The following is a 26,747-nucleotide window of genomic DNA, read 5'->3' on the forward strand; positions in this document are numbered from 1 at the left end:
TTTGGCCCGGGGTCACTCAGCCAGCAGAGAGAATACAAACCTGGGTCTCCCGACATCAATCTGCAACTCTGACCACTGTGCAGTGCTGCCTCTACTGATCTGTAATGTTCCAAAGGTGTTGTAATGTAATACTCAGTTTCTCAAACGAGTGTATGCCTGTCTGTCGGTCCACTTAGGAGTCTTGATCCTGGTTGTGTCGTGGTTTGGTGTAGTGGTTAAGTGTGCGGACTCTAATCTGGAAGAACTGGGTTTGGTTCCCCACTCCTACACTTGCACCTGCTGATGTGACCTGTTCTTGAAAAAGAGCAGTTACTGTCAAGAGCTCTCTCAGCCCCAACTACCTCACAGGGTGTCTGTTGTGAGAAGGGGAAGGGAAAGGCGTTTGTAAGCCGCTCTGAGACTCCCTTGGGTAGTGAAGGGCGGGGTATAAATCCAATCTCTTCTTCTTCTTCTTGTGTGGTGGGCTAGTTGTGGCAAATGGTAGGGAAGCTCAGTATTTCTGTATACAGTTGTAGGGGCTTTATTGCAATGTGGTATGGCCTGATATTATCACACATCCCTTGGGGTGTGTGAGGGCTTTCTAAGTTTCTAAGCAGTGTGCTAAGAAGGCAACTGTTCCTGGGGTTAGCCCAGCCCAGGGACATTGCTAGGGCGGTTCCCAGGCCTCCCTAAACTTCTGGGGAGCCCATCCCTAAATCCCACATGGGTCCACCTCCATAGATAGTGACCATGGCCTATGATGTCACTAGCTCCTCCTCCTCCTCTGGCCCAGCCCCAGCCCCAGCCCCCCCCCGGGAAATTGGAAAGTCTACGCCCTTGCTGCCTCTGCATTCTGAGCCCTGGTATTCCTTGGAGGTCTCCCTTCCAAGTACTTTGCCAGGGTTGGCCCTGCTTAGCTTCTGAGATCGGACGAGATCGGGCTTGCCTGGGCTATCCAGGTCAGGGCTGGAGTTACATGTTGATTCAAAAGATAAAAATCAACAAATTTGGGGGGATGAGTCAATGGTGATGCTAAACTGTGGTTTGATGCTGCTTGAATAAGCCGCAGGGAGGCAAGCTTCAGGTGCGTTTGCATGGACCTCATCCCCCTTTCTGTGTTAAGCTAATTAGTTATTTCAGTTTATTACGATGAACCCTAATGAGTTATTTTGGTTTATTACAGTAAACCCTAGTTTGCCATGTCATCCAAATCAGTAACTTACAGTTTGTGCTTATAATTGCAAATGAGAATTGCAAACCATTGTTTATTTTTTGTACTGTATCAGTCTTCATTTGCCCAAGTCACAGGATGCCAGTTCATTACAACAGCAAAATACATGGAGAAGTAATAGGGTTGCCAAGTCGTTTCTCAGCCGCAGCGGGGGACTCCCGGGCGCCGCACGCACGTCACCAGGAAGTGATGTTAGGACACCGGGCACGCTGGGGGTGGGGCCACAACCATTGGAGGGAAAACCATAGAGTTTTCCCTCCGATGGTTGTGGCCCCGCCCCCAGCATGCCCGGTGTCATCACGTCACTTCTTGGTGATGTGCACATGGGGGTGGGGTTCCCCCTGGGGCCCGCTCTGCCGCCGCCGGGGAACGGGCCTCTGGGGCGGGGGTTTAATGAACTGGGGGGGGGGACAGTGATTCCATGACCTGGAAATCCCTTCCAAGACTCATTCATGGACTGCCAGGCGATGGTTTTCCATTATGTTTGAATGAAGCCGTTGTTTTTCTTGCTCCTTCTCCAGCAGTGAGAAGTAAATATGGCATCTTTTATTTTCCTGTGGGCACAGCCTTGTGTGGAAGTTTAGCCTTTTGTGGATGTTTGGAATTCAGGCATGATCCATGTATTTTGATCATATCTCTGCACTTTGGTCTCACTGTGAGGATGGTGTGGAGAGCTAAGGGTGGGGTGCCAAAGGATCTCTGGGCTTGAGTGCTCAGACAAGAGAAAGCTTCCCTTTCATCTTCTCTGGACTGCACTTTGCCAGGCCGCTGTGACAGCAGGCTAGGGGGGCAAATCCAGGGTGCTTGTGTGACGTCCTAATCCCGAGAGAATGGCAGCTACCATTTTGCCTTTATTGCCCACCAAATAGAAATGCGCTCATGGCAAGTAGTATCCACTAACTTGGGTCCTTTCCACACTAGACCTTAAATCCTGGTTCAACCCTGTCCCCGAACTTACATTCTGCACTACATGCGAGTTCACCCCTGTAATTATTTCAAGGTATTTTTATATTCTACACTACACGCGATTTCACCCCTGTGATGATCTCGGGGTATTTTTTGTTTCCACATTACATCGAGGTCACCCCGGTTTCACCCCACACTTGTCCCGGGATAAACGGATGCTGTTATAACCAGGAATAAATGCAAGGTATTGTGTCCCTAGTTGAACTCTGTTAAAACCAGGGATGAGATCCAAGTGCAGGAAAGGACCTTAGTTTATCTCTCAACATGGACATTATGCTTAAACTGCTGCTTTGATCAGCACTTCCTTTTTGTAAACAGAAAGGTGCCACTGCTCATATATGATGTTGTGCAGATTTCCATCAATTCCTCCCTTAGGACTGGGGAGAACCAACCCCCCCTCCCAAAAGGTGCCAGTACTCAACCTTTCCCCCTCTACCTGTGTTCTTGCAGCAGCCCTCAGTTACCAAATCCTGTGATGACTCTGGGTTGTTTTTAAACTATAAGTTTTGTGTATTATTTTTCCACACTGCGGGGTGGGGTGGAGACACACGGTGGTTCATTTCTCCAGTACGGGAGCCAGCATGGTGTAGTGGTTAAGGGCGGCAACTCTAATCTGGAGAAATGGGTTTGATTCCCCACTCCTCCACACAAAGCCCACTGGGTGGCCTTGGGCCAGTCACACAGTTTCTCTCAGAACTCTCTCAGCCCCACCTACCTCATAAGGTGCCTGTTGTGGGGAGAGGAAGGGAAGGAGATTGTAAGCCGCTCTGGGACTCTTTGGGGCAGAGAAAACTGGGGTATGAAAACCAACTCTTCTTCCTCTTTCTGACCACAAGAATGGTGTTAAAAGCTCATGTCTGTTTTGTGTTTATGTATTGCTATCAATGGTGTATAAATGGCTATGACAAAAACAGTAGTCCAGACCTTACCTTAAAAATCACAGGAGTGGAAGCAGCACTCCCTCCCCCACATTTGTGCCTCCCAAGCCTTGGGCACCTCCCATACTACAGGGATGGAGCCTGCAAAAACTTTCAGTCCTTGTTCCTTGTTTCACACACATTGAAGAAGGCACTGTCAATGCATTTTAGTGACTGTTTGCAAGTGGATTTTCCTTTTCGCACTGGAAAATCCAGTTGTAGACAATCACTAAAGTGCATTGAAAGTGCATTATTCCACTGTGTGTGAAAGCAGTTCCTTTAAATAGATTCTTGGAATGAGATGGGGTAATGGTGATTTTTGGTAATGGAAGAAAAATTGGAAGGGATGGTTTCATTGAGATGGTGTGCTGGATTTATTTCCTCCCGTAAAAGCCACCAGCACGAGGAGTTCATTTAATACAGAGCCCATTTGGGGGCAATCATAAAAGGAAACAGTGGTTATAGAAATGGTGCCTGATCCTGAAAGCGCATGGCTTGCGCGGCAGGCTCATTCTTTCAGAGATGCTTTGCCATAACACAGAACCTTGTGAAGTAAACCGAGGATCTAAAATAGCGAAAGAGAAATGTGCACTCGAGGGAGGGGGAAATAACATGTCACACACAAACAAGGGCGCAGACCAGAGCACATTTGAAAGTGAAGGTTCCCTTGCTCGAAAGCCAGTCGAATCCGACTCTAGGGTTGCGGTGCTCATCTCCATTTCAAAGCTGAAGAGCCAGCGCTGTCCGAAAACGTTTCCGTTTACTGTCATTTAAATAGCCCTTCTAAAAGATGATTTCTAAGACCATTTCAGTAGTAAATTGAAATAAGCTATTTTTCCTCTCTGCTTTCTAGTCCCCCCCCCTTTGCCCTTTGAAAGCATGAGTGCCAAGGACAGTCGGTTAGAAAGAGATCTAGAAATCTGATTAAAAGCAAATCATATCTGTACTTGCCAATTCTGGTAGTCCAAAAAAGACAACGCAAACACAAGAATGGCCCTGCTGGATCAGACCAGTGATTCATCTCATCTAGCATCCTTTCACACACAGAAGACCCTGCAAGGCCTGAAAGACATAGGCACAGAAGCCTGAACATTCTTAAAAACATAAGAAGAGCCCTGCTGGATCAGACCAGTGGTCCATCTAGTCCAACCAAAAAAAAAGAGGGGAAAGACTCTAATCCAACAAAGCACAAACCTCCAAAGGGAGTTTAGAAAACTTATTGAGGGTCAAAAGTTAAAAACATAAGTGTACAAAAGAGTGTTTATTACAAAGACATATAGAAACCTAGTAGGGGCCCAAATAAAGCCTCATAAAATGTTCCAAGTTACAAATACACACAAAAAAGGGCAGTATATGACCTGACGCATTTCGGCTCACAAGAGCCTTCTTCAGACATCAAATAATGCAAAATACAGCAAGCAACAGAGTCCCTGTAACACATGTAAGGCAATTAACAATAAATAAAATAGGACCAAAATTGGAATGTTCCAATATGGAATTGAGTGGCACACCAAAAAGTTTCTATTTGGGGCCACAAATATATCTGGCCTTGTGTCAGAAGTAGCTGTATATACTGGAAAGAATATTTACCTTCCAGTTTAGGTCCTAAGAGTGCAAAAAAAATTGCCTTGTCACGGACAATGTGCCATCAATATGTACAGTCACCCCTGGAGGTCAACAACAGGGCATAGAGGCCATGGCCTTCCGTTGATGTTGACTCCTGGCACTGGTGTGCAGCGTTTGCTGCCTCTGCACAGCATTTACTGCCTCTGCACTGCCTCCCTTTAGTCACCTCACCTCTAGCCACTGATGGACCTGTCCACCATGCTGTTACCCTCCAGCAGTGGGAATTCAGAGAGAAACCACCTCCATTTAGCCAGCAAAACTAATAACCAGTAATGGACCAGTATTCCATTAACTTGTCCAATCCCCTTTTTTAAAATCTCAGACTCTGCTAAATTCAGGGATATGATTGCCAGGTCTCCTGCTGTGGCAGAAGAACTCCCGCAGATAGCTCATGCTTCCTGCCACCACTCCTTTGGGTGGCAGGAGATTTTTTTTTTTAATTGCCATTACCGTTGCTCTAAGAATCACTGGATATTCTATGGTTTTACCCAGGGCTTTTTTGGTAGAAAAAGCCAAGCGGGAACTCATTAGCATAATAGGCCACACCCAACAGCAGAAACTCATTAACATATTAGGCCACACCCTGAGATAGCAGCTCATTAGCATATTAGGCCACACCTACACATTACCAGAAGTGTGGTCATCCAGCCACACCCACCTTTTGCTTCTTATTCTATTTACCTTGTTTGTTGTCAATATCCAGGGCTTTTTTTGTAGCAGGAACCCTTTGCATGTTAGGCTACACACCCATAATGTAGCCAATCCTAATGAGTTTCTGCTGTTGGGTGTGGCCTATTATGCTAATGAGTTCCTGCTGGGCGTGGCCAACTCGGGAGCCAGCCGGAACTCCGTTCCTGTACGTTCCTGCCCAAAAATAGCCCTGGTTTTACCATGGAGTTTTTGGTGATTCCTAGAACACCATGATGTCACTTTCAGTTTTCCCCAAAAGTGACATCACGTTGCACAATGACAGTGCTCGCCATGCCCTGCGCCCCAACTTCCAGAAGGGTGCCAGCCATCAGCTGGCAACCCCAGCTGTTCCATGTATTTAAACACACAGTTGCCCCAATCACAACAGCAAGAAAAGAGCATGTGTTCAGCTCTCATTGCCACAATCCGCACAAGCATGAGATTTATCAGTTTTAATGTGCCTTCAGCTTGGTTCTTCGGGCACATCTTTTGTTCTGCTGCTACTTTTTGTTTCATTAGCTGTTCACACATTACTGGTCAACCGTGTCCAGGTGGTTTCCTTTTAGAGCAGCAGAGAACAGATCTCTTCCTTCTTCCACAAGACAGTTCTTCAGGTATATGAAGAGTTCATTCACATTTTCCCTCAGTCTTCTCTTCATCCTCATCTGGCCATTCTCTAAATACAAAGTTTACTACAGTTTCTCATTGCTAGTAACTATGTCATAGGCATGGAAATGGCACCTCCCCCACCTTCAGAGGAACAACATGTCCCATTTTTGTGGAGTTTATTTTTAGCCACCGTTTTTAGCCACCATTCTGGTGCACCATCTATGCCTATAAGAAAAGAAACCGATGAAAACAAATGCCGGTTTCTCACAAGGGGAAAACGAAATCAAAATATTCAACTTGAACCAAGTTTTAAGTATTTGTACCAGCCGATGCCCACATTCATCTCTGCATCTCCTTTACATTCTTTGCTCTACTATTTCCCTGTGATCGGCTTTAGGTTGTAAATCCCTTGGGGGCAGGGACCAGTCTGTTTTTGCCTACACATCCCTGTAGCTACACATCCCTTGTAGATGGACTGAGTTGTGTGAACAATCATGGGATACCTACAATTTTAGACTGTTAGATTTTTATTATGGGATATGAACCTGGGTCTCCCTTGCATTAGTCCAACACTTTAAATGTTTAACAGTGCTGAATGTCACCTCCCCCCCCAGAATATGTATCTGCTAGGCATGTACTCTGTGAGAAAGTGGTATAGATGAGACTCTGGAGGCCTGGGGGTCTTTCATTAAGGCCACAACACATGATTACATCTAATTTTGAGCAATGGCCTCAGATTGTGGATCAAAAATCTGCACAATGGGGCCACGTACAGATAATGAATATGTTCCTACAAGCCTAGGAGAAGCTCTCCTTCTCTGGAGATTTTTAAGCAGAGGCTAGATGGCCATCTGACAGCAATGCTGATTCTGTGAACTTAGGCAGTTCATGAGAAGGGAGGGCGGGAAGGGTTGCATCAGTACTTAGTTCTTTTTGTCCAGGGAAATGCTGATTGCCATTTTGGGGATCAGGAAGCAATTGTTCTCCAGGCCAGTTTGGCCAGAGATCGTGGAAGGGTTTTGGGGTTTCTTTGTTTTTTTACCCTCTCCTGGGCGCAGAGCAGGGGTCACTGGGGTTGTGTGTGGGGGAGGTATTTGTGAATTTCCTGCCTTGTGCGGGGAGTTGGACTGGATGACCCTGGAGGCCCCTTCCAACTCTATGATTCTAGGTTTGCAAGAAAATAAGAAATGTTTTAAAAAAATGAGGGAAGGGTGTCAAAACCTCTAAAATAATAGAACCCCAGGGAGCCTCGGGTTGTCCCACTTGGAAAATATGAGTGGATTATCAATACACCCATTTTCCCCAATGGGCAAGCAGCAGTCCCTGGAGCCATTTCAAGACAGAAAAGAAAACATTGAAGGCTTAAGCCCCCTCTGTCTGCACACTATGGAGAATCTAAGTTTCAACTGGATTCTATGGAGAATCTAAGTTTCAACTGGAAATTCCCAGCAAACATGTGCTTGACATTATGTGGGAGCAGTAGTGGAGGAAAGGTGGCATGGTACCGCCCGATCTCATCAGATCTTGGAAGCTAAGCAGAGTCAGCTCTGGTTAGTACTTGGATGGGAGACCTCCAAGGAAGACTTCAGAAAAGGGGAATGACAAACCACCTCTGCTTCTCAGTTGCCTTGCTGGGGTTGCCCCTTGTTGGGGTCACCATAAGTCAGTTGCGACTTGATGGTAGTTTACACACAGAGACATGCACATATTGTGTAGTTAGGCTCTGGGCTGATTAGTTCTTCATCTGAGCTGTACCCCTTCAGATTGTAGTTGGAGCAACTGTATGCAACAATTGTGTGACCCAGCATTGCATTCTGGGTTTGTTACCATACTGAGAAAAAGGGTTAGGAAATGGCGTGGCCCTATATGTAGGTACTCATGAATACATATGTGTGTTTTTATGGCTGCACACACTGTACAATTGTGATTGGCTGCAATTTCCCAGCATCTGTATCACCCATATACACTCAATAGCTCATCTCACCATAGGAAATCGGGTAGTGGTTTCACAGCATCCCTAGTCATGGGATACGGCGCTTGATTTCAAATGTGTCCCGTATAAAAGATGCATGGCATTGCATCCGGTATAAAATGTTATTGTTCCTTCTTGCATCCTCTTCATAAAGAATATAGCCTTTGTGGTGCGCTGAGATGAAAGGCAGTCTTACTTCTGAAGCTGCCATGAGCCAGCAAAGTGTTACTCGTTTTTAAATTTCTAACTTCGCGTCTTCATCGTTGCTGTTTTAAACCAGGCCTTGATGACTGCCTCCAACAATACATAAAGAACTTTGAGAGGGAAAAGATCAATGGAGAGCAGCTATTGCACATCACTCATCAGGAGCTTGAAGAGTTGGGGGTCACTCGGATTGGTCACCAGGAACTCATTCTGGAAGCGGTGGATCTGCTCTGCGCTTTGGTAAGTGAGTTTGTTACCTTAGAACTCCCTCCACAACGTGTTTCGTGTTATCTTCTCAATCCAAGGTAAGGAAGTCCTTATTACGGTTGCCAACCTCTGCATTGTGAAGACCTTGGGTTCTGTTATTAGTAAACATGAAATGTTTCCTTCAGGAGTTGATAAGTAGTGATTGATAAGAATTGGGATTGCTACAGGCTCAGACAACACAAATATTGTGAAACGAATTGTTCATTGCGCAGTATTCGTTAGCGTGTGAGCGATAATAGAAGAAAGTTTTCTACAGAAATTACTACAGTAAACATTTTTGCAACTTATGTTTATTGACTCTTCATTATTTTTGTCACGGATGTTGCTTTTGGAATTCCACTTCCTCACGTGATCTCTCATTTTTAGCTTCTGACCTCCAGGTGGTGGCTGGAGATCTCCGGCTATTACAACTGATCTCCAGGTGACAGAGATCAGTTCACCTGGAGAAAATGTCCACTGTGGAAGGTGACCTCCAAGGCATTATACCCCTTTGAAGTCCCATGCCTCCTCAAATCCCACCCTAACCCCCAAAATCTCCAGGTATTCCCCAACCTGGAGCTGGCAACTCAAGTGCTTGTATGTGCATAAAATCAGGAGCCCCTCTAGTCAGCAATGGACAGTGAAGAAATCTAACAGGAAGAAAGCTGATTCATTTAAAATGTAGTGTTGGAGGAGAGTTTTATGGAGACTGTGGACCGCCCAAAAGTCAAATAAGTGGGTTCTAGATCAAATCAAGCCTGAACTCCGCCTAGAAGTTAAAATGACCAAACTAAGGCTATCATACTTTGGTAGACAAGACTCACTGGAAAAGACAGTAATGCTAGGAAAAGTTGAAGGCAACAGGAAAAGAGGAAGACCCAACCTGAGACAGATTGATTCAGAAAAGGAAGCCAGGGGGCTCAGTTTGCAACACCCGAGCAAGGAGGTTTTGGAGGTCATTAATTCATAGGGTTGTCATAAGTCGGAAGTGACTTGCCTGCACTTAACCCCCATCCCACACACGGTCCTCAGAAAACTGCATTCATCATGTTGTTGTGCTATATAAAATCCTTTTCAGAGAGAGAGATATTCTGCACCCCTCCAGTGCTTCAACCCAGCCCCCTACAGAGCCTTTCTGCTTCCCTCTCTGTGTCTTTTCCAGAATCCAAACCGTTGTTTCTTTACACATTACATGGAGGGGGGCTACCTCCTCCAAGCCCTGATGGAGGCTTGGACAGACCCAGTTTCTAGCGAAGCCCAGAAGGGAGACATCTACACTTGCCCTCCCGTTGCAGCACACCGCTTCAGGCCAAACCCAGGAGATAGACTCATTCACAGTAATCCATTCCTCCAAGTTCTTAAGGGCCAGATTATGAGTTCTCAGTGGGTTGTGTCTGGGTTCCCTGACTTTGAATCAGACGGTTGCACGTCAGCTGCTAGGTGCCTGCTGGAAACCCATTTTCTATGCTCCAGTTCAGATCAGCTGTGGAAACTCGAGCTGCAGTGTTAGAAGAGTCAAACAACAAATATATACACTGCAAAAACCTTTTTTATAAGTTAAAGTGTTCTATATGTTCCATCTTATAAAGTGCATTGTGTATTATTCATAATATTCTAAAACAGGTATATATTCATTACATGCAATATCAACAATAATAATCAGTTTGTACAATCTAATAGCTACCAGTCAATTTACATCCTTTTTACACAATCAGCTAGTTCAGATCAGGACTGCAACATGCATGGAGAAGAAGCTTCACTCTTTTCATCTTCCTGATTTGAAACGGCTTCAGGATGTGCTGCTTGTGTCCTTTGGGGCTGTATGTGTACATTCTGATAAGCTTCATGTGCAAACCCCCCCCCCCCCAGGGGGGGAAATGGGGCCATTTCAGATTGGGGAAATGGCAGATCAGATGGCAGATCAGAACCTGGGAACCATGCTGGGAGGGAAGTCACAGCTGACTAGTTGAAAATTATAACATGCAATTTGACCTTGTGACAGACTGTGCTGTAAAAGCTCATAAGTGCTGTGTAAACATGTGAAGGACTGTGAAGGGTTAATGCCTCTCAGAGCCTTGAGTGACAACCTGCTCAAAGGGATTTGATTGGCTAGTGTCAGTTGAGCAGAAAGATTTGGGAACTGACTGCTGACTGAGAACTGGAACAGTTTAGCCCTGACTGAGGATAGTTTAGCACTGAGAAAAGTTTAACACTGAGTGAGAACTGGGAAGGTTGGCCAGGAGGAGTGGGAGGATTGGTGAAGACCCCATTCAGGCCAGAAAAAGGAACAGATATTCTAGTTAGAGAAGTGATTCCCTGCCCAGTTGATAAGGGAGATAGCTCAAAGATTGGAGTGATCCCTGGAGTGTTTAGAGAAGGAATTTGGGTACTTGGTAGTATATCCCTGCCTTCTGAAATCTGAAGAGTCAGTTATACTCAAGGAAGTGTATTGAAAAGTCTGTGAAAAGCTTTAAAACTCTCGCTTGCTGGAAACATATGAACTGGAGTTTGTGATTATAATAAGTCACAGAGTTATATTAGATTCACCTCAGACATTTTACCCCTGATTCACCTGACTTTTCCCCTCTGTGTTGAATAAAATATCTTATTTTTGAACATTCTAAAGTCTCTTGTGTGCCATTTTCAGAAGTTTAAGAGGTGATCTTGTCTCTTCCCTCAAGTTCCTGTGCTGAGCCAGCAGCAAAATACAATCAAATGACAGGGTGGGACATCCATAGATCTTCAGAAAAGAAGAAAATAGATAAAGGGGCTGCTTAGCCAGAAAAGAAGGAAAAACCAGTAAGAAAATCCTGTGTCTGAGTGAGGGAACGGTGCTAGGTTGTCACAGTCCCTAACATAATCTTGTGATCAGTGCTTTAAACAGCAAAATAAGTAAGACAGACCACAAGATGCATGACAGGGAAAGGACACAGCCACAGAGAGATCAGGATTTACTGCAGAGACTGGTAGGTGGTATTGAAGAATGAAAGTGCAGGGAAGCTGGGGCTAGGGTTGCCAGTCTCCAGTTAGTGGCTGGAGATCTCATGGAATTACATACAACTAGTCTCCAGGTCAAAGAGATCAATTCCCCTGGAGAAAACAGCTGCGTTAGAAGGTGGATTCTATGACATTATACCCTACTGAGGTCTCTCTCCTTCCCAGACTTTACCCCCCCCCCTAATGTTCAGGAATTTCACAATCCAAAATTGGTAACCCTATGCTGGGCTCAGAGTATGAGTTCCTGTTTTTCAGTTCATACCCAAAGAGCTGCTAGAGCAGCCTTTGAATGGAAAAGCAGTTTTAAAAACCAGAGAAAATGAAAATGGTAAATCCAAATAAATGTTGGTATGCCATCTGTATTTTTGCTCGAGTTCCTGAAATTTTTGTTTCAACAGCTCTTCTTAATGAACACATCCAGACGGTTTTAAACTCCTCCAGTCCATGTTTTTTTCTTTCTTTCTAAAAAGCAGTTTGGAATCAGAGCCTCTCCAACTAGCACCAATACTCTGCCTTCTTGCTGTGTTCTACACAAATGGATGTTTCTGAGTGGTTTTCAAGGACAGCTCCATGTTCACCACATTGTGGTAGTCCCTCTCTCAGTTTTCATAGGCCCCAGCACAAGTTTGCTGATCATCGCTCTAACCGCCAGCCACAGTGTTCATACTTTAATCTGGTTCTGTGCCATCTCTCTTCTTCCATTCCATTTGGGCTCACCCCAGTGACTTTATAATCTGCACATTGTGCACATTTATGCTCATGCATGGAAGTCTAAGTCTTGAGGATGCAGAAGTGCCAGATGGCAGTGATAATTAGACTGGAAGATGATTGTTTAAAAAAGGAGAAAAGAATGTATAACTCTTCCACCCTCCTTTTCCAAATGTGGAAAATAGAGATTACAACCACTTATAAGGGACATCTTTGAATGCATTTGCCCCTTTCTTGAGTCCTAGTTTTGGGGAATGTTACACATTGTCCTCTTGTATGAGCCCATGTGCCAGCTTCACTGTGTGTGTTAAGTGCCTTCAAGTCGCTTCCAACTCATGGTGACTCTATGAATTAATGATGTCCCATCAGTCATAGTCTTGCTCTGGCCTTGCAAACTGAAGACTGTGGCTTCCTTGATGGAGTCGATCCATATGTTGGGTCTTCCTCTTTTCTTGCTGCCTTCAAGTTTTCCTAGCAGTTTCCCCAATCTCTTAAATTTTTATAGTCCTCTTCCCAAATTCAGGCCTTCTCAGTTGGATCCCTGTCCCGCTAGGGTGGTCTTCCAGTGGAGGTGAGGTGGGCACATTTCTTGTCAGTGCTTACAGGGCACTGCCAAGTGATTGGCTTTTCGGAGGCTTTTGGTTCTTACTAGGCACTGCAAAGTGATTGGCTTTTCGGAGGCTTTTGGTTGGATATGTACGGTTATGATTGCATTTTGTTACGTCTGTAGGTTGGTGGTCCTTTTTGGTAGACTTTCCTTTTTGAGTTATGTGTTAAAAGTATACTTTGGGGATTGTGCTTGTCCTGTTTTTTTATGATTGTGCTATTTATAAGCCACCTTGAGCTCCTTTCTCTTGGTGGAAAGGCAGAGTACAATAATTTCAGCTAAATGGGAAAAAAACCCACACCTGCTGCATTCATTTAGTCTGCAACAGATTGTCTTCTATAGAGTTTTGAAGCTGGAAGTACTACTAAATTTACCAGACCATTTTCCTTTGAAAAAGAGAAGATTTAACACTTTTACAATGCAATCCTACAGCTGTTACAACTTTCTAAGCAATTTTAAAGACTTTAAAAGAAGCATGTAGCTGTGTTTAGGATAGCACTGTTACAGTGCAATCCTAAAGCAGAGTTACACCCTCCTAATTCCATTAAAGTCAGTATCATGTTCAACAGCAAGTAAATCTCCACACATGATTTCAGGGAAACATTATGCTTTATTAGATTACAGGTCCGTTGCCATGGTCTACAGGGATATTGTTAGGAATGGGGTGGATACATCCCTTCATATAACGTGATGCTGCAAATGGCTAAGCAAATGAAATCCAAGTGCGCGCGCGGGAATTCTCCCGGCGGGAGGTTACATAATGAGCAGGAGAGCCTCTGTGCCTCATGAGAGCAGAAATATTCACACCAACGGTGGAACGCAAGCCCCTCCCTCTTTCTCAAGGTTAGTCAGATAACCCAGTCTGGCAGCGCCAGTTCGCACGGTCTTAGGAGCGCCTCCCTATCGCTGTTTACAGCAAGCTAGCAAAGCGAGCGAGCAAGCATGCACCGTAGCGCCACAGTCAGGAAAGGACAAATACACATGAAAAATGGCAGCTAGCTGACAGTCAGTGAGCTCAGTGGGGTGTAACTCTGTTTAGGACTGTTCTGTTAATCTCACAAATGGAACTTGTGATGTCTCAAAAAATAGCTGCAAGACAAACACATTCAGCAGTGTTTGCTATGGATAGGGATGTATGGAAGGGAAGGAGAATACATGGGAGTAATTATTGTGTGCGCAATGTTTTCTTTAAAAAAAAAAACATTCCCAACATCTCCCCCAGAGGCAAAATGGGAATATGATTTACTTGGAAAAGGCACCAGGAAATCAGGACTCTCCCTGGTAAATAGGAGGCTGTTGGTGTGAATTTGGCCAGCAAAAAAGAAAAGTGTTCTAGGTTTTCAAACTGGCTGACAAGAAACAGCTTTCCAGGAGCTGCCAAGGGTGAGCTGCTGCTTTTGGGAAGGGCTGATAGTACTTTATGGCTAACCCTGTCTGGCAAGTGTGCCTTCTTGCTGCTCTCTGCTCTTTGGTTTATTTCTGACTACAAAGATTCTAGGGAACCTGTCTCTCATCCGTTCTCCCTGCAAGGAAATGGCACGTGCCTCAGAACTTTGTACAGTTGGCAGGGTGAATTGGAATTAGATACCCACAGTGTGTTCATCCAGAAACAGATCGAGGGGGCAACCTTCACCAAACCATCCAGATGGTATTTTTGCATGCATTACTTTAAAGTGGATTAACTTGTACAAGTCCTGGCATGGATGGCCCAGGCTAGCCTGATCTTAACAGATCTCAGAAGCTAAGCGGGATCGGCCCTGGTTAGCATCTGGATGAGAGGCCACCAGGCAAGTCCAGGGTTGCTACGCAGAGGCAGGCAACAGCAAACTGTTAGTCTCTCGTTTTGAAAACCCTGCGGGGTCTCCATAAGTCGGATGCGACTTGACAGCCCTTTCCACCACAAACAACTTGTACAAAGATAATGTGTCTGCCCCTTTCCAGATTCTCTTGCAGAGATGCTTTCCAGCTTTACCTTGCTATACCACAAGTGTGTAAGAGTTCATTTTATACCAAAAATTTTTTTACATCACTGGTTCAGTGATAAAGGTTTTGTCTGTAAAAGTCTTTTTCTAAAGCTTCTTTCTGGAAATGCCCCCCCCCCCCATAACCACCAAAGGAAAAGACCAGTTCTTATAAATTCTGCTTGCCCATGGAAGGGGCAGTGTAACACGCCAGAAAATGTTCAAGTACAGTGAAGGTCTCTTACAGTTAAAAGGGGGCATTTGAGCAGGATGATGAGCCAACTGGGCAGCAAATGGCTCTAAAATAAACTCTGCTTTGTTTGAGGATAGGCTGTTCTTTCTCCTCTCTGTGCTTTCACCCAATATTTTTGGGAGCAGAAGTCTGAATTCTGAGTCAGTTCTCAGGGATGAGGCAAATGTAGCCCTTTTCAGATATTCCAAAGGCAGCAGTTTCCCTTCTCGACTCACCTCTGTTCACTGGAACATGTAACAGATCCTGTTGTGCATGCCTACAAACCCCTGTTTTTTAGACTTGCCAGCTCCAGGTTGGGGGATACTTGAAGATTTGGGGGGTGGAGCCTGAGGAGGGTGGGGTTTGGGGAGGGGAGGGACTTCAATGGGCTATAATGCCATAGATTCTACCTTCCAAAGCAGCTGCTTTCTCCAGGGGAACTTTATCACCTGGAGATCAGTTGTAATCCCGGGAGATCTCCAGCTGCCACCTGGAGGTTGGCAAGCCTACTGGCTTTTCGGGGTTCCCGATAATGGGAGCCCTTTTCAGACATTCCATTCACATGCACCCAGAGCATATCAGCTGCACATCTCGGCAGCATGCACTGACCACAGTCTTCACAATAAGCACAGCCACCACATTGTGTGAATGAGGGCAAGCTGAGTATTTGCCATGGAGGCACAGCCTCGACAGGCGCAAACAGAAATCCTGAAAAATCCGGTGGTCAGTTTGTAAAAGATCAGATCTGTACACCCATGGGAAATACATACTTTCCCCCTGTTCCCACAAACAGTGACTGCACATACTGGGAGGATCTATGCAGTGTTGGTAGGTTCTTGGGATGTGCAACGTTAACATCTGAACAGGACTCCTGGGGAGAGAGTCCTACCCATTGTACACTCTGTACACCCTTTCCCGTGAATGGCCACTGTATTTCTGTAGACCCCTTCAGAATATCCGTGAGCCAATAAACCAGGCAGGCCACAATGAAAGAGTGGCAGCGGAGACCGAGACTCTTACACAGGGGAGAGGCCAGCCCAAACTGGGCCCAGTGGAGTCACTGGAGAACTCTGCGTAGGCCAGGCTCTGGAGAAAGCCAGAGGTGGGGGTGTGGCCAGGATCTAACCTGGAGAGTATTTACAGCTGTCATGGGAGGCGAGGGGATTCTCCTAGGGCTGTACTATGGGCAGGGTCCAGGCAGGTCCATTTATGGAGCTGGTCCTTAAGTAGGTGTCTGGGGTCGGCACCACTACCACTGCACTGACCCCAGGGGACAGCAAGCCCCACCATCAAGCTTTGAAGCTGAGGAAGTTGTCTGCCAGGTTGCAACAGGGTGTGGCTTTGACCAGTCTACTTGGGAGTCAGCTGGCTTTATAGGAGCCCAGCTGGCTCTCAGCAGCATAAGCCAATGCAGCCCAGTTTATACCAGGAGGGACCCTGGTGCTGAGATCCAGGGGAGCTATGCCGGTGGGGGGGGCAGGGACAGCAGGCAGAACTGACCTTCTCAGGGGAAGTCAGGCAGGGCAGCCAGCTCTTTAAAGAAGCTCAGAGGGAGGGGCCAGGGAGCTCACTAATCCAAGGCGTGTATCCATTGGCCCAGGGGCCTGTCACTCCCCAGCAGTGGGTTGGGGAGAGAGGACTGGCTGAGCCCAGGGTTGGCCATCCCTTGGGGAAGCATTTCAAAGGTATGCCCAGGAGCAGCCAGGGAGGAATGGCCAGACCTATTCCCTGACAGGTGGGAATAGGTACTTGGCAGAGCAGTGTGGGGAAATTGAGTGAAAGGAAACAGCTTGTTCTGAGGCTCTATCCTGGGCCACTTGCCCAACAAAAAGCAACCCTGGAGTCTGACCCAGCTCAAGTGGATCCTGACAGTAGAGTTGCCAACTGCCACGTGGGGTCTAGAGATCTCCCGGAATTACAACTGATCTTCAGGTGGCAAAGTTCAGTTTCTCTGGGGGGGAAATGGCTGCTTTGGAGGGTGGTCTGTCTCTATGGCATTATACCCTACAGAGGCCCCTCCTCTTCCCAAATCCCAACCTCCCCAGGCTCCGCCCCCAAATCTTCAGGGCTTTTCTAACCCAGAGTTGGCAACCTGTCCTTGAGGGCAGTGACTGAGAGCAGTCGGATGGAGGAAGAGGCCAGCAGAGGGCCGGAGAGGAGTGAAGGAACAACCCAACTTGGCAAGCTGGCCCATTGGTGGGCCTCAGTGTGGCTTATGAATGTACCTTCTCCTGTCATGTGATCAGATGGAGCGGTGGCCGCCTCCCAGCTTGCTGCATCCTTCGGCTCTTATAGCATCCGAGATGGGTTTCTGTCTCTGTCGTCACCACCTCAAACAGCAGTCTCGAGCTCCAGTGACTGAATGTGCGGCCAGCCATCATTTCTCCAGGCCTGGACCAAACGTCTTTCTTCCTTACATTTCTCAGACTCCAAACGTGCAGCTTTATGAGTATGAAAGAATAAAGTGTTTTTTCTGAAGTGACATACGTAGAGCATGTGATGGTAACCCTATCCAGGCCCCCTTGGAACTTCGTTCCTTGGCAAAGTGTGCCTGTTTCTTCTCTTTCCTGCAGTGCCTGGGTCCTATTCCAACAGCTCCCTGCACATAGAGAACTGTCGTATCAGGGAGAAGGGCTCTAGATTTCTATATGGAGGGGCGTTCAGTCATGGAGAGTCCCCACGCACACTCTGAAACGATATAGCTCAGATGCCAGTTCACCACCGCCATAAGAACTCTGCTGTGGTTTTGTGATCATCTGTTGGAGGGCCACTTTGGTAGAGCGGTAGGGTTGCCAGGTCTTACCTGGCTGCTGGCGGGATCCAGTCTTGATCCGGGAGTCTTCTGGCACACGCACTGCAATGATGTCACCCAGAGGTGACGTCATTGTACCGGGCACATCAGGCGGGACACTCCTAAGCCAAAAATTCCATGGTTACCATAGGGTGACGTCATTGGCTGGGTATGTCGGATGGGATAGGGCTCTTTGAGTCAGGGTTCCCCCTGGCTGGTGGCGGATTGGGGGCCCTGAAATCAAGGGAACCTCTGCCCTCGTCAGAGGGATAGCAACCCTATGGAGTGGGGTTCACTGGACCAAAGTGCTGCCTGGTCCCATTGCCACAGATACTTCTGGCCACTGTGTGATACAGAGTGTTGGACTGGATGGGACTTTGGCCTGATCCAACATTGACATCTCTTATGTTCTTATGTTCTCATATCCACACCCAGTATTTTTTCCATGAGATTGTCATGGCAAGGGGAGGAGCAGCTTAACTGGCCGCAAATATATCTGGCTGTCCTCAACCAGAGCCAGAACTTTTTCAGTCCTGGCTCCGACCTGGTGGAATTCTCTGCCAAACACCACCAGGGCACTGCAAGACTTGATGCAGTTCTGGAGGGCCTGTAAGGCAGAGATTTTCCTCCAGGCTTTTGGCCGAGGGCAGCGACACTTTCTCCATCATAGCTGGCACCTCCCCCTGTTCTTCCATCTTTTCCGTCTTTCCCTCCTCGCGCCCCACCTGCGAGGCGGCAACGTGGTCCATAATGGGTTTTTAAGGATCAGATTAATTACACCATCTCAAGAGTATTCTAAGAATTTATTGACTGTATTTACTGACTCTATGAATTTTGACGTGGTATTTGATTTTAACTTTTGTTGTACACAGGGACTGGGTGATTTATAAATCTAAAGTATAAATAAATAAACGTCTTTTAATGGTCGGATTTTGCCCCAGGGGACTTGGCATCTGACCTTCTTGACTCTTAGGCTGTTCCCTTTTTCTGCTGCTCCATTGCCTGCTGCTTCTATAAAATGCCATTGGAGTTCCTGGCTGATTCTGCACTGGCTTTTCCCTCCATTGTTTTACATTGTTGGAACTGAAATTCCCCCCTGCATTGCATGCTGCTTTCACTTCCTCAGAAGAAGGAGGAGGAGGAGGAGATTGGATTTATACCCCCGCCCTTCACTACCGAAAGGTGTCTCAGAGCGGCTTACAAACTCCTTTCCCTTCCCCTCCCCACAACAGACACCCTGTGAGGTAGGTGGGGCTGATTTTATGGTACCTTCTGCATAGATTGATGGCCGTTCAGGGGTGACTTTGCAGTCAGTACGGCGTTGGCCCGGGGTATTTGAATGTGATTTTGAGCTGCACTTTTTCCTCCCAGTTGAGAAAATGTGGAACGAATGCTAGATGCAGAATCACCCGTTGAGATTCTGCTCATGAAAGCTCCATAAGCAGAGGGTGTGTGTGTGTGTGTGCGTTTATGAGCCCGAGGAACAATTGACAGCTCTCATCAAAGGACTGCTCTGTCCAGATGAGTTTGACCTGCAGCTCAGTTGCAAGTAGAGGCTAAAGATAATGATATCTCATTTGCTTCCATCTTTGCAATATCTAACTCTGTAATTAGCATTTTGAGAGCCAGTAAAGTGTAACGTCCAGCATCAAACCTTATGATGAACCGCATGCTGATTTTTACTAATAGTACAGTGGGAAATACATGGATGGGGCTAAGGAACTACCAAAGCAGCTTCTGGCAGGATGCTGCTAGTTGAAGGCAACTGCCTTTTGGTTTGTTTGTTTTATCAGATTTCTACCCCGCCCTTCCAGCCAAAGCCAGCTCAGGGCGGCTTACATAAAACAATGCATGAATTACAATAAAAATGATTAAAACACTTAAAGCAATCTGCTTCATGAATAATATGTCAACAGTGGTGGTGGGAAGTGCTGTCAAGTCTCAGCTGACTTATGGCAACCCTGTAGGATTTTTAAGGCCAAAGACAAACAGAGGTGGTTTTGCCCTCGCATGCCTTTGCATTGCAACCCCGGACTTCCTTGGTGGTGTCCCATCCAAGTACTAACCAGGGCCAACTCTTCATAGCTTCCAAGATCTGGCCAGATCAGGCTAGCCTGGGCCATCCAGGTCAGCACAATGCCAACATTACAGCAAATGAAATCCACAGGGCAAGACACAGATATTGTCATAAATAAGGAAACCCAACATTATATTATAGATTCAGCTCTGGGGAAAGAATGGGGGTACGGTCTTGCAATCTAGGGTCCTTTAAGGCTTTCCAATGCCACCCAAGTTGTCCTCTTTGAGGCAAACAGGAATGTATAGGCATATAGCATTGGATTCTATCAATACTCCAGCATAAGACGCTGTCAGGCGTGGAGTCTTCCCATCTTCCAGTTTTCCCTGCACCCTTCTGCGTGCTGAAAAGATTATGCTTGTCACACTCCGGGTCGTCCCCAGGTTCTGAAAACCCAGTAGCCGTGTTGACATTCTATAGAGGAAACGAGCGCCTCAGATTTGGAAGTGCTGGGGGTTGCGTCACACCCCAGACAACCTCCTCAGACCAACCATCTTTGCCTTCTTTCTCTGTGTTGGCTGGAAGATCGGTTCTGAATTCCTCCCCGGCACTCTTCAGCTTCCTCTCTTTTATATCCCCTTCTCTCCCCTTAGTGCCACCCCTTTTCGTGATTAATAAACCTATAGGCTATTCCACCTGTCCATCACCGTGATCTCCTATCTCGTGGTGCTTCTCCCTCTTTAGTCCTGCCTTCCTGTATACCCAGTGCTTCTATCCTGGAGCTGGGCGTGTAAGGGAGTTCCCACTTCCTGTCTGTACGACGGGGCCAACGCTGTCGTTCTCGGCGTCTGCACATCTCAGGGGTAAGGCTGGGACCCTCCACCTGTCTCGCTCTTTCAACCGGGCCCTCCCCCTCTTATTCAGCGTTTGAACGCAGTCCGTGCCAGTCCGTTCCCCCAACCCTTTCTCTTCCGGATTCCTCCAGCCCCGTTGGGGGTGTTGAGGGAGGGGTTTGGGGTCGCGAGTGCTTATGAGACAACCATTCTTCCCCGGGATTTGCGTAGAGCTCGGTGCAGATAGCGCCAGTCCCACCGCCACGGCGGGACAACACTGAAGGTTGGGGGACCCACACAGACAAAAAGCTAAGGAACACAGATGTTGCTGTGAGGCTAGAAAAGTGGGTGAAATTGCCACTCTTTGCCTCCTCTATGGGTCTCCCAATCCCCAGCATTGCCTTTTTGACATATAGAGGGAGCTTCTGGGAGAAGGGGAAGGCAGGAAAATGTTGTTTCCTCCAGCAATTTATGCTGGCCGTGCACAGGATTCAACCCAGAAATTCCAGATGGGACAAATAAACTCGGTTGGGATTGTTCAGGACATATCTTACTGAGAAGGACACTGCACAGTTCTCAGTGTTCTTGATGCCCATCGATCTCAGTTTGGAATATGTGGGCGAGTTTTCAGGTTGTAAAGTCAAATCAGCCTGCAGGACCCAATCAATTCTCAGAACAATTACTAGTAAATACCCTGAGAAATGTGTACATCCCATGTGAGAATCACAAAATCACGGAGTTGGAAGGGGCCATACAGGCCATCTAGTCCAACCCCTGCTCAATGCAGGATTGCCCCAGAGCATCCCTGACAAGGGCGTCTCCAGCTGCTCCTTGAATGACTGTGCCAGTGAGGGGGAGCTCACCACCTCCCCAGGTAGCTGATTCCACTGTTGAATAACTCTTACTGTAAAAAAGTTTTTCCTAATATCCAGCCGGTACCTTCCCACCCTTAATTTATACCCATTATTGCGAGTCCTACCCTGTGCTGCTAACAGGAACAGCTCCCTGCCCTCCTCTAAGTGACAGCCCTTCAAATCCTTCGAGAGAGCAATAATGTCCCCCCTCAACCTCCTCTTCTCCAGACTGAACATCCCGAAGTCCCTATCCCCCCAGGGCTTGGGCCCCCCCCCCCCCCCCCCCAATCATCCTTGTCGCTCTTCTCTGCACCCACTCAACCCCTTATAAGTGAAGCCAGATTCAAAAATGGAGAAGTTTCTTTCCCAGCAAGGCTAATAAACGCTATTGGCAGCAGTGTTGAAACTGCAGTGTTCTCCTCTGAAATGCCTCAGTTTCTCAAGCAGCAAATTTCACACTCTCTAGTCGAAATAACAGTGCTCCTGGAAGCAAGCCTTTGAGCAAACTGTTTCTCCAACTTAAGTACACTTTGATTATAAAAGGCAATAGACCTTGAGGGCTTGGTGGAAACTTTCAGCATCCTGTAAGCCTTTCTGCAAGCAAGACTTCGGACGTTCTGGGGGCTACGTTAGACTAAAGTCAGGAGGTTACAGACCTTTATTATCCGATATAATAGAAAATATGGCAAAAGGATATAAATCTAGATCTTCACTCCTACACAATAATTTTCAGGCATCCCACACTCAAGGAAACCTTTGCACAACCATTTATTTGCTGAGGAACTCTTCTCAAAAGCATCCAGTGATAAACCAACTTTCTTTTAAGTACTATATCAATTTTTAAAGGGTTTTTTAAATTGAGGAACTGCTCAGTAAACTTCAGAGAAACTCCCAGAGTTCCTGGGAACACAGCTTGAAAAGTTTTGCTCTAGAGTATAGGCCTGGCTAAACAGTTCCTTGGTTTTTCTGACAGTTTTCAGGAGGGCCTCTGTCTTCTGGTTTCCTTTCTGTGGCTGCTGCCTTGATATTGTCAGTAAATTAAGAATACTGACTGCTGCTATTCAAAGTATGAAGCAAATGAAACATTTTTGTGACCAACACAATAGATAGATAAGGAGGGGGCAAGTTGGCTCAACACAATAGATAGAATAGCTATATATATGTGTGTGTGTGTGTGTGTTATTCTCAAAAATTTCATTTTTTCATACTTTGAACAGTTGCATTTATATCTGTATCTATCACAATTCCACAGGGTCTGCAAAATGGAGCTTTTCCGCCAATCATTTGGGTAAGATGCCATATTAATCTGTTTAACATCAACCAATTAAGCTAGGCCCTATAATTCACCCTGGCCGCCTGGTAATACCCTTGTCCATACTGAGGAACAGGGCTATTTTTGGGTAGGAACGCACAGGAACGGAGTTCCGGCTGGCTCCCAAGTTGGCTACACCCAGCAGGAACTCATTAGCATAATAGGCCACACCCAAAAGCAGCAACTCATTAGGACTGGCTACAATTAGGGGTGTGTGGCCTAACATGCAAAAAGCCCTGGGTTTTGACAACAAACAAGGTAAAGAGAATAAGAAGCAAAAGGTGGGTGTGGTTGGATGACCACACTTTTGGTAACATGGGGGTGTGGCCTAATATGCTAATGAGCTGTGCTGTCAGGGGTGTGGTCTAATATGCTAATGAGTTCCTGCTGGGCTTTTTCTACAAAAAAAGCCCTGCTGAGGAACAATGTGCCCAGGAGCCAACCACCAGCTGTACAACTATCGCTGACGCTACTGTGGCCAATTAGAACTGTTTTTGCCATCGCATATAGATATATAGCACCTTCGGATTGTGTTTTTATGACATTACTGTTTTTATTGTTTTAATGTTTTTTATGATGCCAATGGCCTTGTAAGCCACCCTGAGCCTGCTTCATTGGGGAGGGCAGGATATCAATCAAATCAATCAATAAATGCAACTATATATCTATCTATATCTATCTATATGTACATTATATGTATAATATATGCATATTATATGTATACTAAATAGTTGCAGATAGATAGCTAGATAGATGATAGAAAGATAGATGATAGATAGATAGATAGATAGATAGATAGAGAGAGAGATAGAGCATAAACATTTGTAGAGTACAGCCCTGCAGGTTGAATTCTTGATTCCATACCCATTGCCTATGTTAGGAGCAGAGGTTCACCTTTAAAGAGGAATATGGATCTCCATTTCTGAATTACCTTTCTTGTGGTTGTCATAGGAGTCATATCATTGATAAGATCAAAAGGAATAGTAATTAAAGGGAGGGGCTGTGTCTCAGTGGTAGAGAACTGGCTTCTCATGAACAATTCCAGTTTCAGTCCCTCCAGGTAACAGATGTTGGGATGACTTTCCCGGGCAGCCTGGAAAGCTACTGCCACTCAGGGCAGGCGATACTGAACTAGATGGACCAGTGATCTCACCTGGTATAAGACAGCTTCGTGGGTTCATATAGGATGTTTTATTATTGAAATGTTTTGTGAGACTTACCTGGTAATCCGTAGAACGGAGGTCCCCAACATGATGCCTGTGGGTGCCATGGTGCCTGCTGACACCTTTCTTGGTGCCCAGCAAGTGTTCTTAGAAGGTGGCTGTGGCCAGGTGGCCTTCTTGTCTGGCATCACTTCTGATTGGCCACTGAAGATCTCATTGGCTGTGCAGGCTAAAATAATGTTGTTTTGGTGGCAGCCACCATTCCAGTGTTTGGCTTATTTTCTTTCAATCCTCTTTCCCAGGGTATTTTTAGAATTAACCTTCTTCTCCCTTCATTTGAGCTTCCTCTGTGTGTTTTTCTCCACCTCCTCTGGCAGCCATTTTGGGGTTGTTGTGCCCTAGGGTTGCCAAGTCTACTTACCTTGGCGGCGGGGGAGCCTCGCTGGGCTCCAGGAGGTCTCTGGTGATGCACGCGTGCATGCACCGCCAGCACATCACAGAAAGTGATGTGCTACGTCGCTCACGTTGAGGGCGTGGCCACAATCGTTGGAGGGAAAACCATAGAATTTTCCCTCTGATGATCGGGGCCACGCCCCCAACGTGAGTGACGTGGTTTCGTCACCTCCAGTGATGCAGCCACGCTGCACTTTGGGGGCGGAGTTCCCCCTGGGGCCCGATTCCGCGGCGGGGGAAATCGGGCCTCCAAAGCGGGGGTTTACCCGCCCCCACTTGCCAGCCCTATTGCCCTGTGTCAGAATTCCTGAGGTGCCCACAGGCTCAGAAAGGTTGGGGACTAACCCTAACCCTAAGTTATTCTTTGAGACCTATCCAGCAAGAAGATGCTGTAAAATGCTATTTATAAAGACACAGCCCTACCAAAAATAGAAAACAGCTGGCTTCTCCCCCCCCCTTAAAATGAATGGAACTTCACTAATCCCCACTGCAGAGTCCACCTGCTTTTCAGTAATGGAAGGAAAGTACTAGTAGGGATGGATTGAAATATGTCATGGGAGTGTGTCTGTTCAGAGGGACAAGATGACATCCCATTTTAAATTAGTTCAGTATTAAAGCTGAAGTGCTGTCATAAAAATAGTTATGCCAGTAAGGTCCTGTGGGGGGGAATGTGTATTTTAATGTCATGTTTTCGAGGCTTAATTCTTTATCAAGATACTTGGAGCTCATCTTCTCTAATTTCCTGTGTTACATGTGAGAAGAAAAGGGGCAATTAAATCCATACGAACGCAGCTATGTACCATTGGTTTAAGAGCAGTGTCTGCAGTGAAAATGCTTGAATACTGTATGTGTAGGGCAATGTTCCCTCTAAGCTGTTGAGTCTTGTGAGCAAAAATTCTACTTTATGAGCTACAGACATTAAAGTTGTGAGTGAGTGATTTGGCTACTGCATAAATTAGTTTGTTCTGGAATCATCCTTCCTGAGCTAAGACAAAAATCTGTGAGCCAGAGGCTAAAAAACTGTCACACTAACTCAGCTTAGAGGGAACACTGGTGTAGGGTAGCCAACTCTGGCTTGGGAAATTTCTGGAGATTTGGGGGCAGTGCCTAGAGAGGGCAGAATTTGGGGAAGAGAAGGCGGAGCGGTGATGCCATAGAGCCTACCTTCTAAAGTCACCATTTCCTCCTGGGAAACTGATCTCTGTACTCTGGAGATCAGTTGGTCTTAGGGTTGTCAGCCCTTACCTAGCAACTGGGGGGGCAGTGATTGCAGAAATTATCTCACAACACTCCAAGAATTCCCCACATCTCTGTTGTAAAAATCATAGAGGTTTGGGAAACTCCTAGAGCTTTGCATGAAACAGTGATGTCACTACTGGATTCATACGAGGAAGTAATATCGTGGTGTTCTGCTGATTCTCCCCTGCTTTTTTTGCTCCTGCTGTCGCATTGAAATCCAAATAATAAATAAATAAAAATAACTTGGGCAGGAGTAGGAGCCTGGGGTCTAGGGGCAGGAGGATGGGCAACCTGCCCCCCCAGCAGTGTTCCCTCTAAGTTGTGTGTGAGCGGCCGCTTATTAACACAGGAAGCCCCACTCAGCAGCTATCTGGAGATGTGCAGGGTCTTACACTGCCCATTGCCCATTTTAAGATTACAGCAGTTGTATTCTGTTCAGGATGTGAATTACTCCACTTAATAGGGAGAATAATTAGAGGGAACATTGCTCCCTAGTTGTAACTCTAGAAGAACTCCAGGCCCTGACTTGAAGCTGGTAATGCTATTTGTTACTACGAGGAATAGATTTAAGAATACAAGTCCTGTAATGCTCATTTTATTCCTTTGTCATTAATACATGACCAGTAGGGATTGGCACGAACGCATAAGCAAACCCCAGTTCGAGCATGAACCAGGCTCGTTCGTGGTTCACGAACCAGGGGTTCAGGAGAACTGTCTCCCATGATCCACCCACAAACCATGGAGGTTTGTGAGGTTCTTGGGAAGGTTCATGCAGGTTCCAATGGCATTTAAATAACTTTGGAACTTACTTCCGGGTTGGTGGCCCAACCAGAAGTGAGTGCTGAAGGCATTTAAGTGCTGTCAGAGCCCATCACCAGCCCATGGCCCAACTAGGGCTGCCAAATGCAGCCGGGGGGCGGGGAATCCCCCGTTTTGGAGCCCCGATTCCCGGCGCGCCGGAATCGGGGCCCGGGGAAAACCCCACCCCCGCGTGCACGTCACCCGGAAGTGACGTCGCACGCTGGGGGCGGAGCCACGCCGTTTGAGGGGAGATACTAGCAGGGTGCCAATTCCCTGCCGCCCCCCCCCCCCCCAAAAACCCCCCCTTTCCCCAAGCTGCCCCCTGCTCCTTTTGTCATG

At 46.6% G+C, this 26,747-nt stretch overlaps 1 protein-coding gene across 1 annotated transcript in view; it reads left to right on the forward strand.

Moving 5' to 3' along the window:
* Positions 1–26,747, forward strand: part of LOC107107195 (connector enhancer of kinase suppressor of ras 2-like) — a 579,263-nt gene that overhangs the window by 237,368 nt on the left and 315,148 nt on the right. Inside the window, exon 2 of the mRNA XM_015407453.1 lies at positions 8,271–8,434. Within this exon, the coding sequence (XP_015262939.1) occupies positions 8,271–8,434 (164 nt within the window). The remainder of the gene's footprint in view (positions 1–8,270; positions 8,435–26,747) is intronic.

The sequence above is a fragment of the Gekko japonicus genome, unplaced genomic scaffold (genome assembly GCF_001447785.1).
Source record: "Gekko japonicus isolate JY-2015 unplaced genomic scaffold, Gekko_japonicus_V1.1 scaffold535, whole genome shotgun sequence".
Lineage (NCBI taxonomy): Eukaryota > Metazoa > Chordata > Lepidosauria > Squamata > Gekkonidae > Gekko > Gekko japonicus.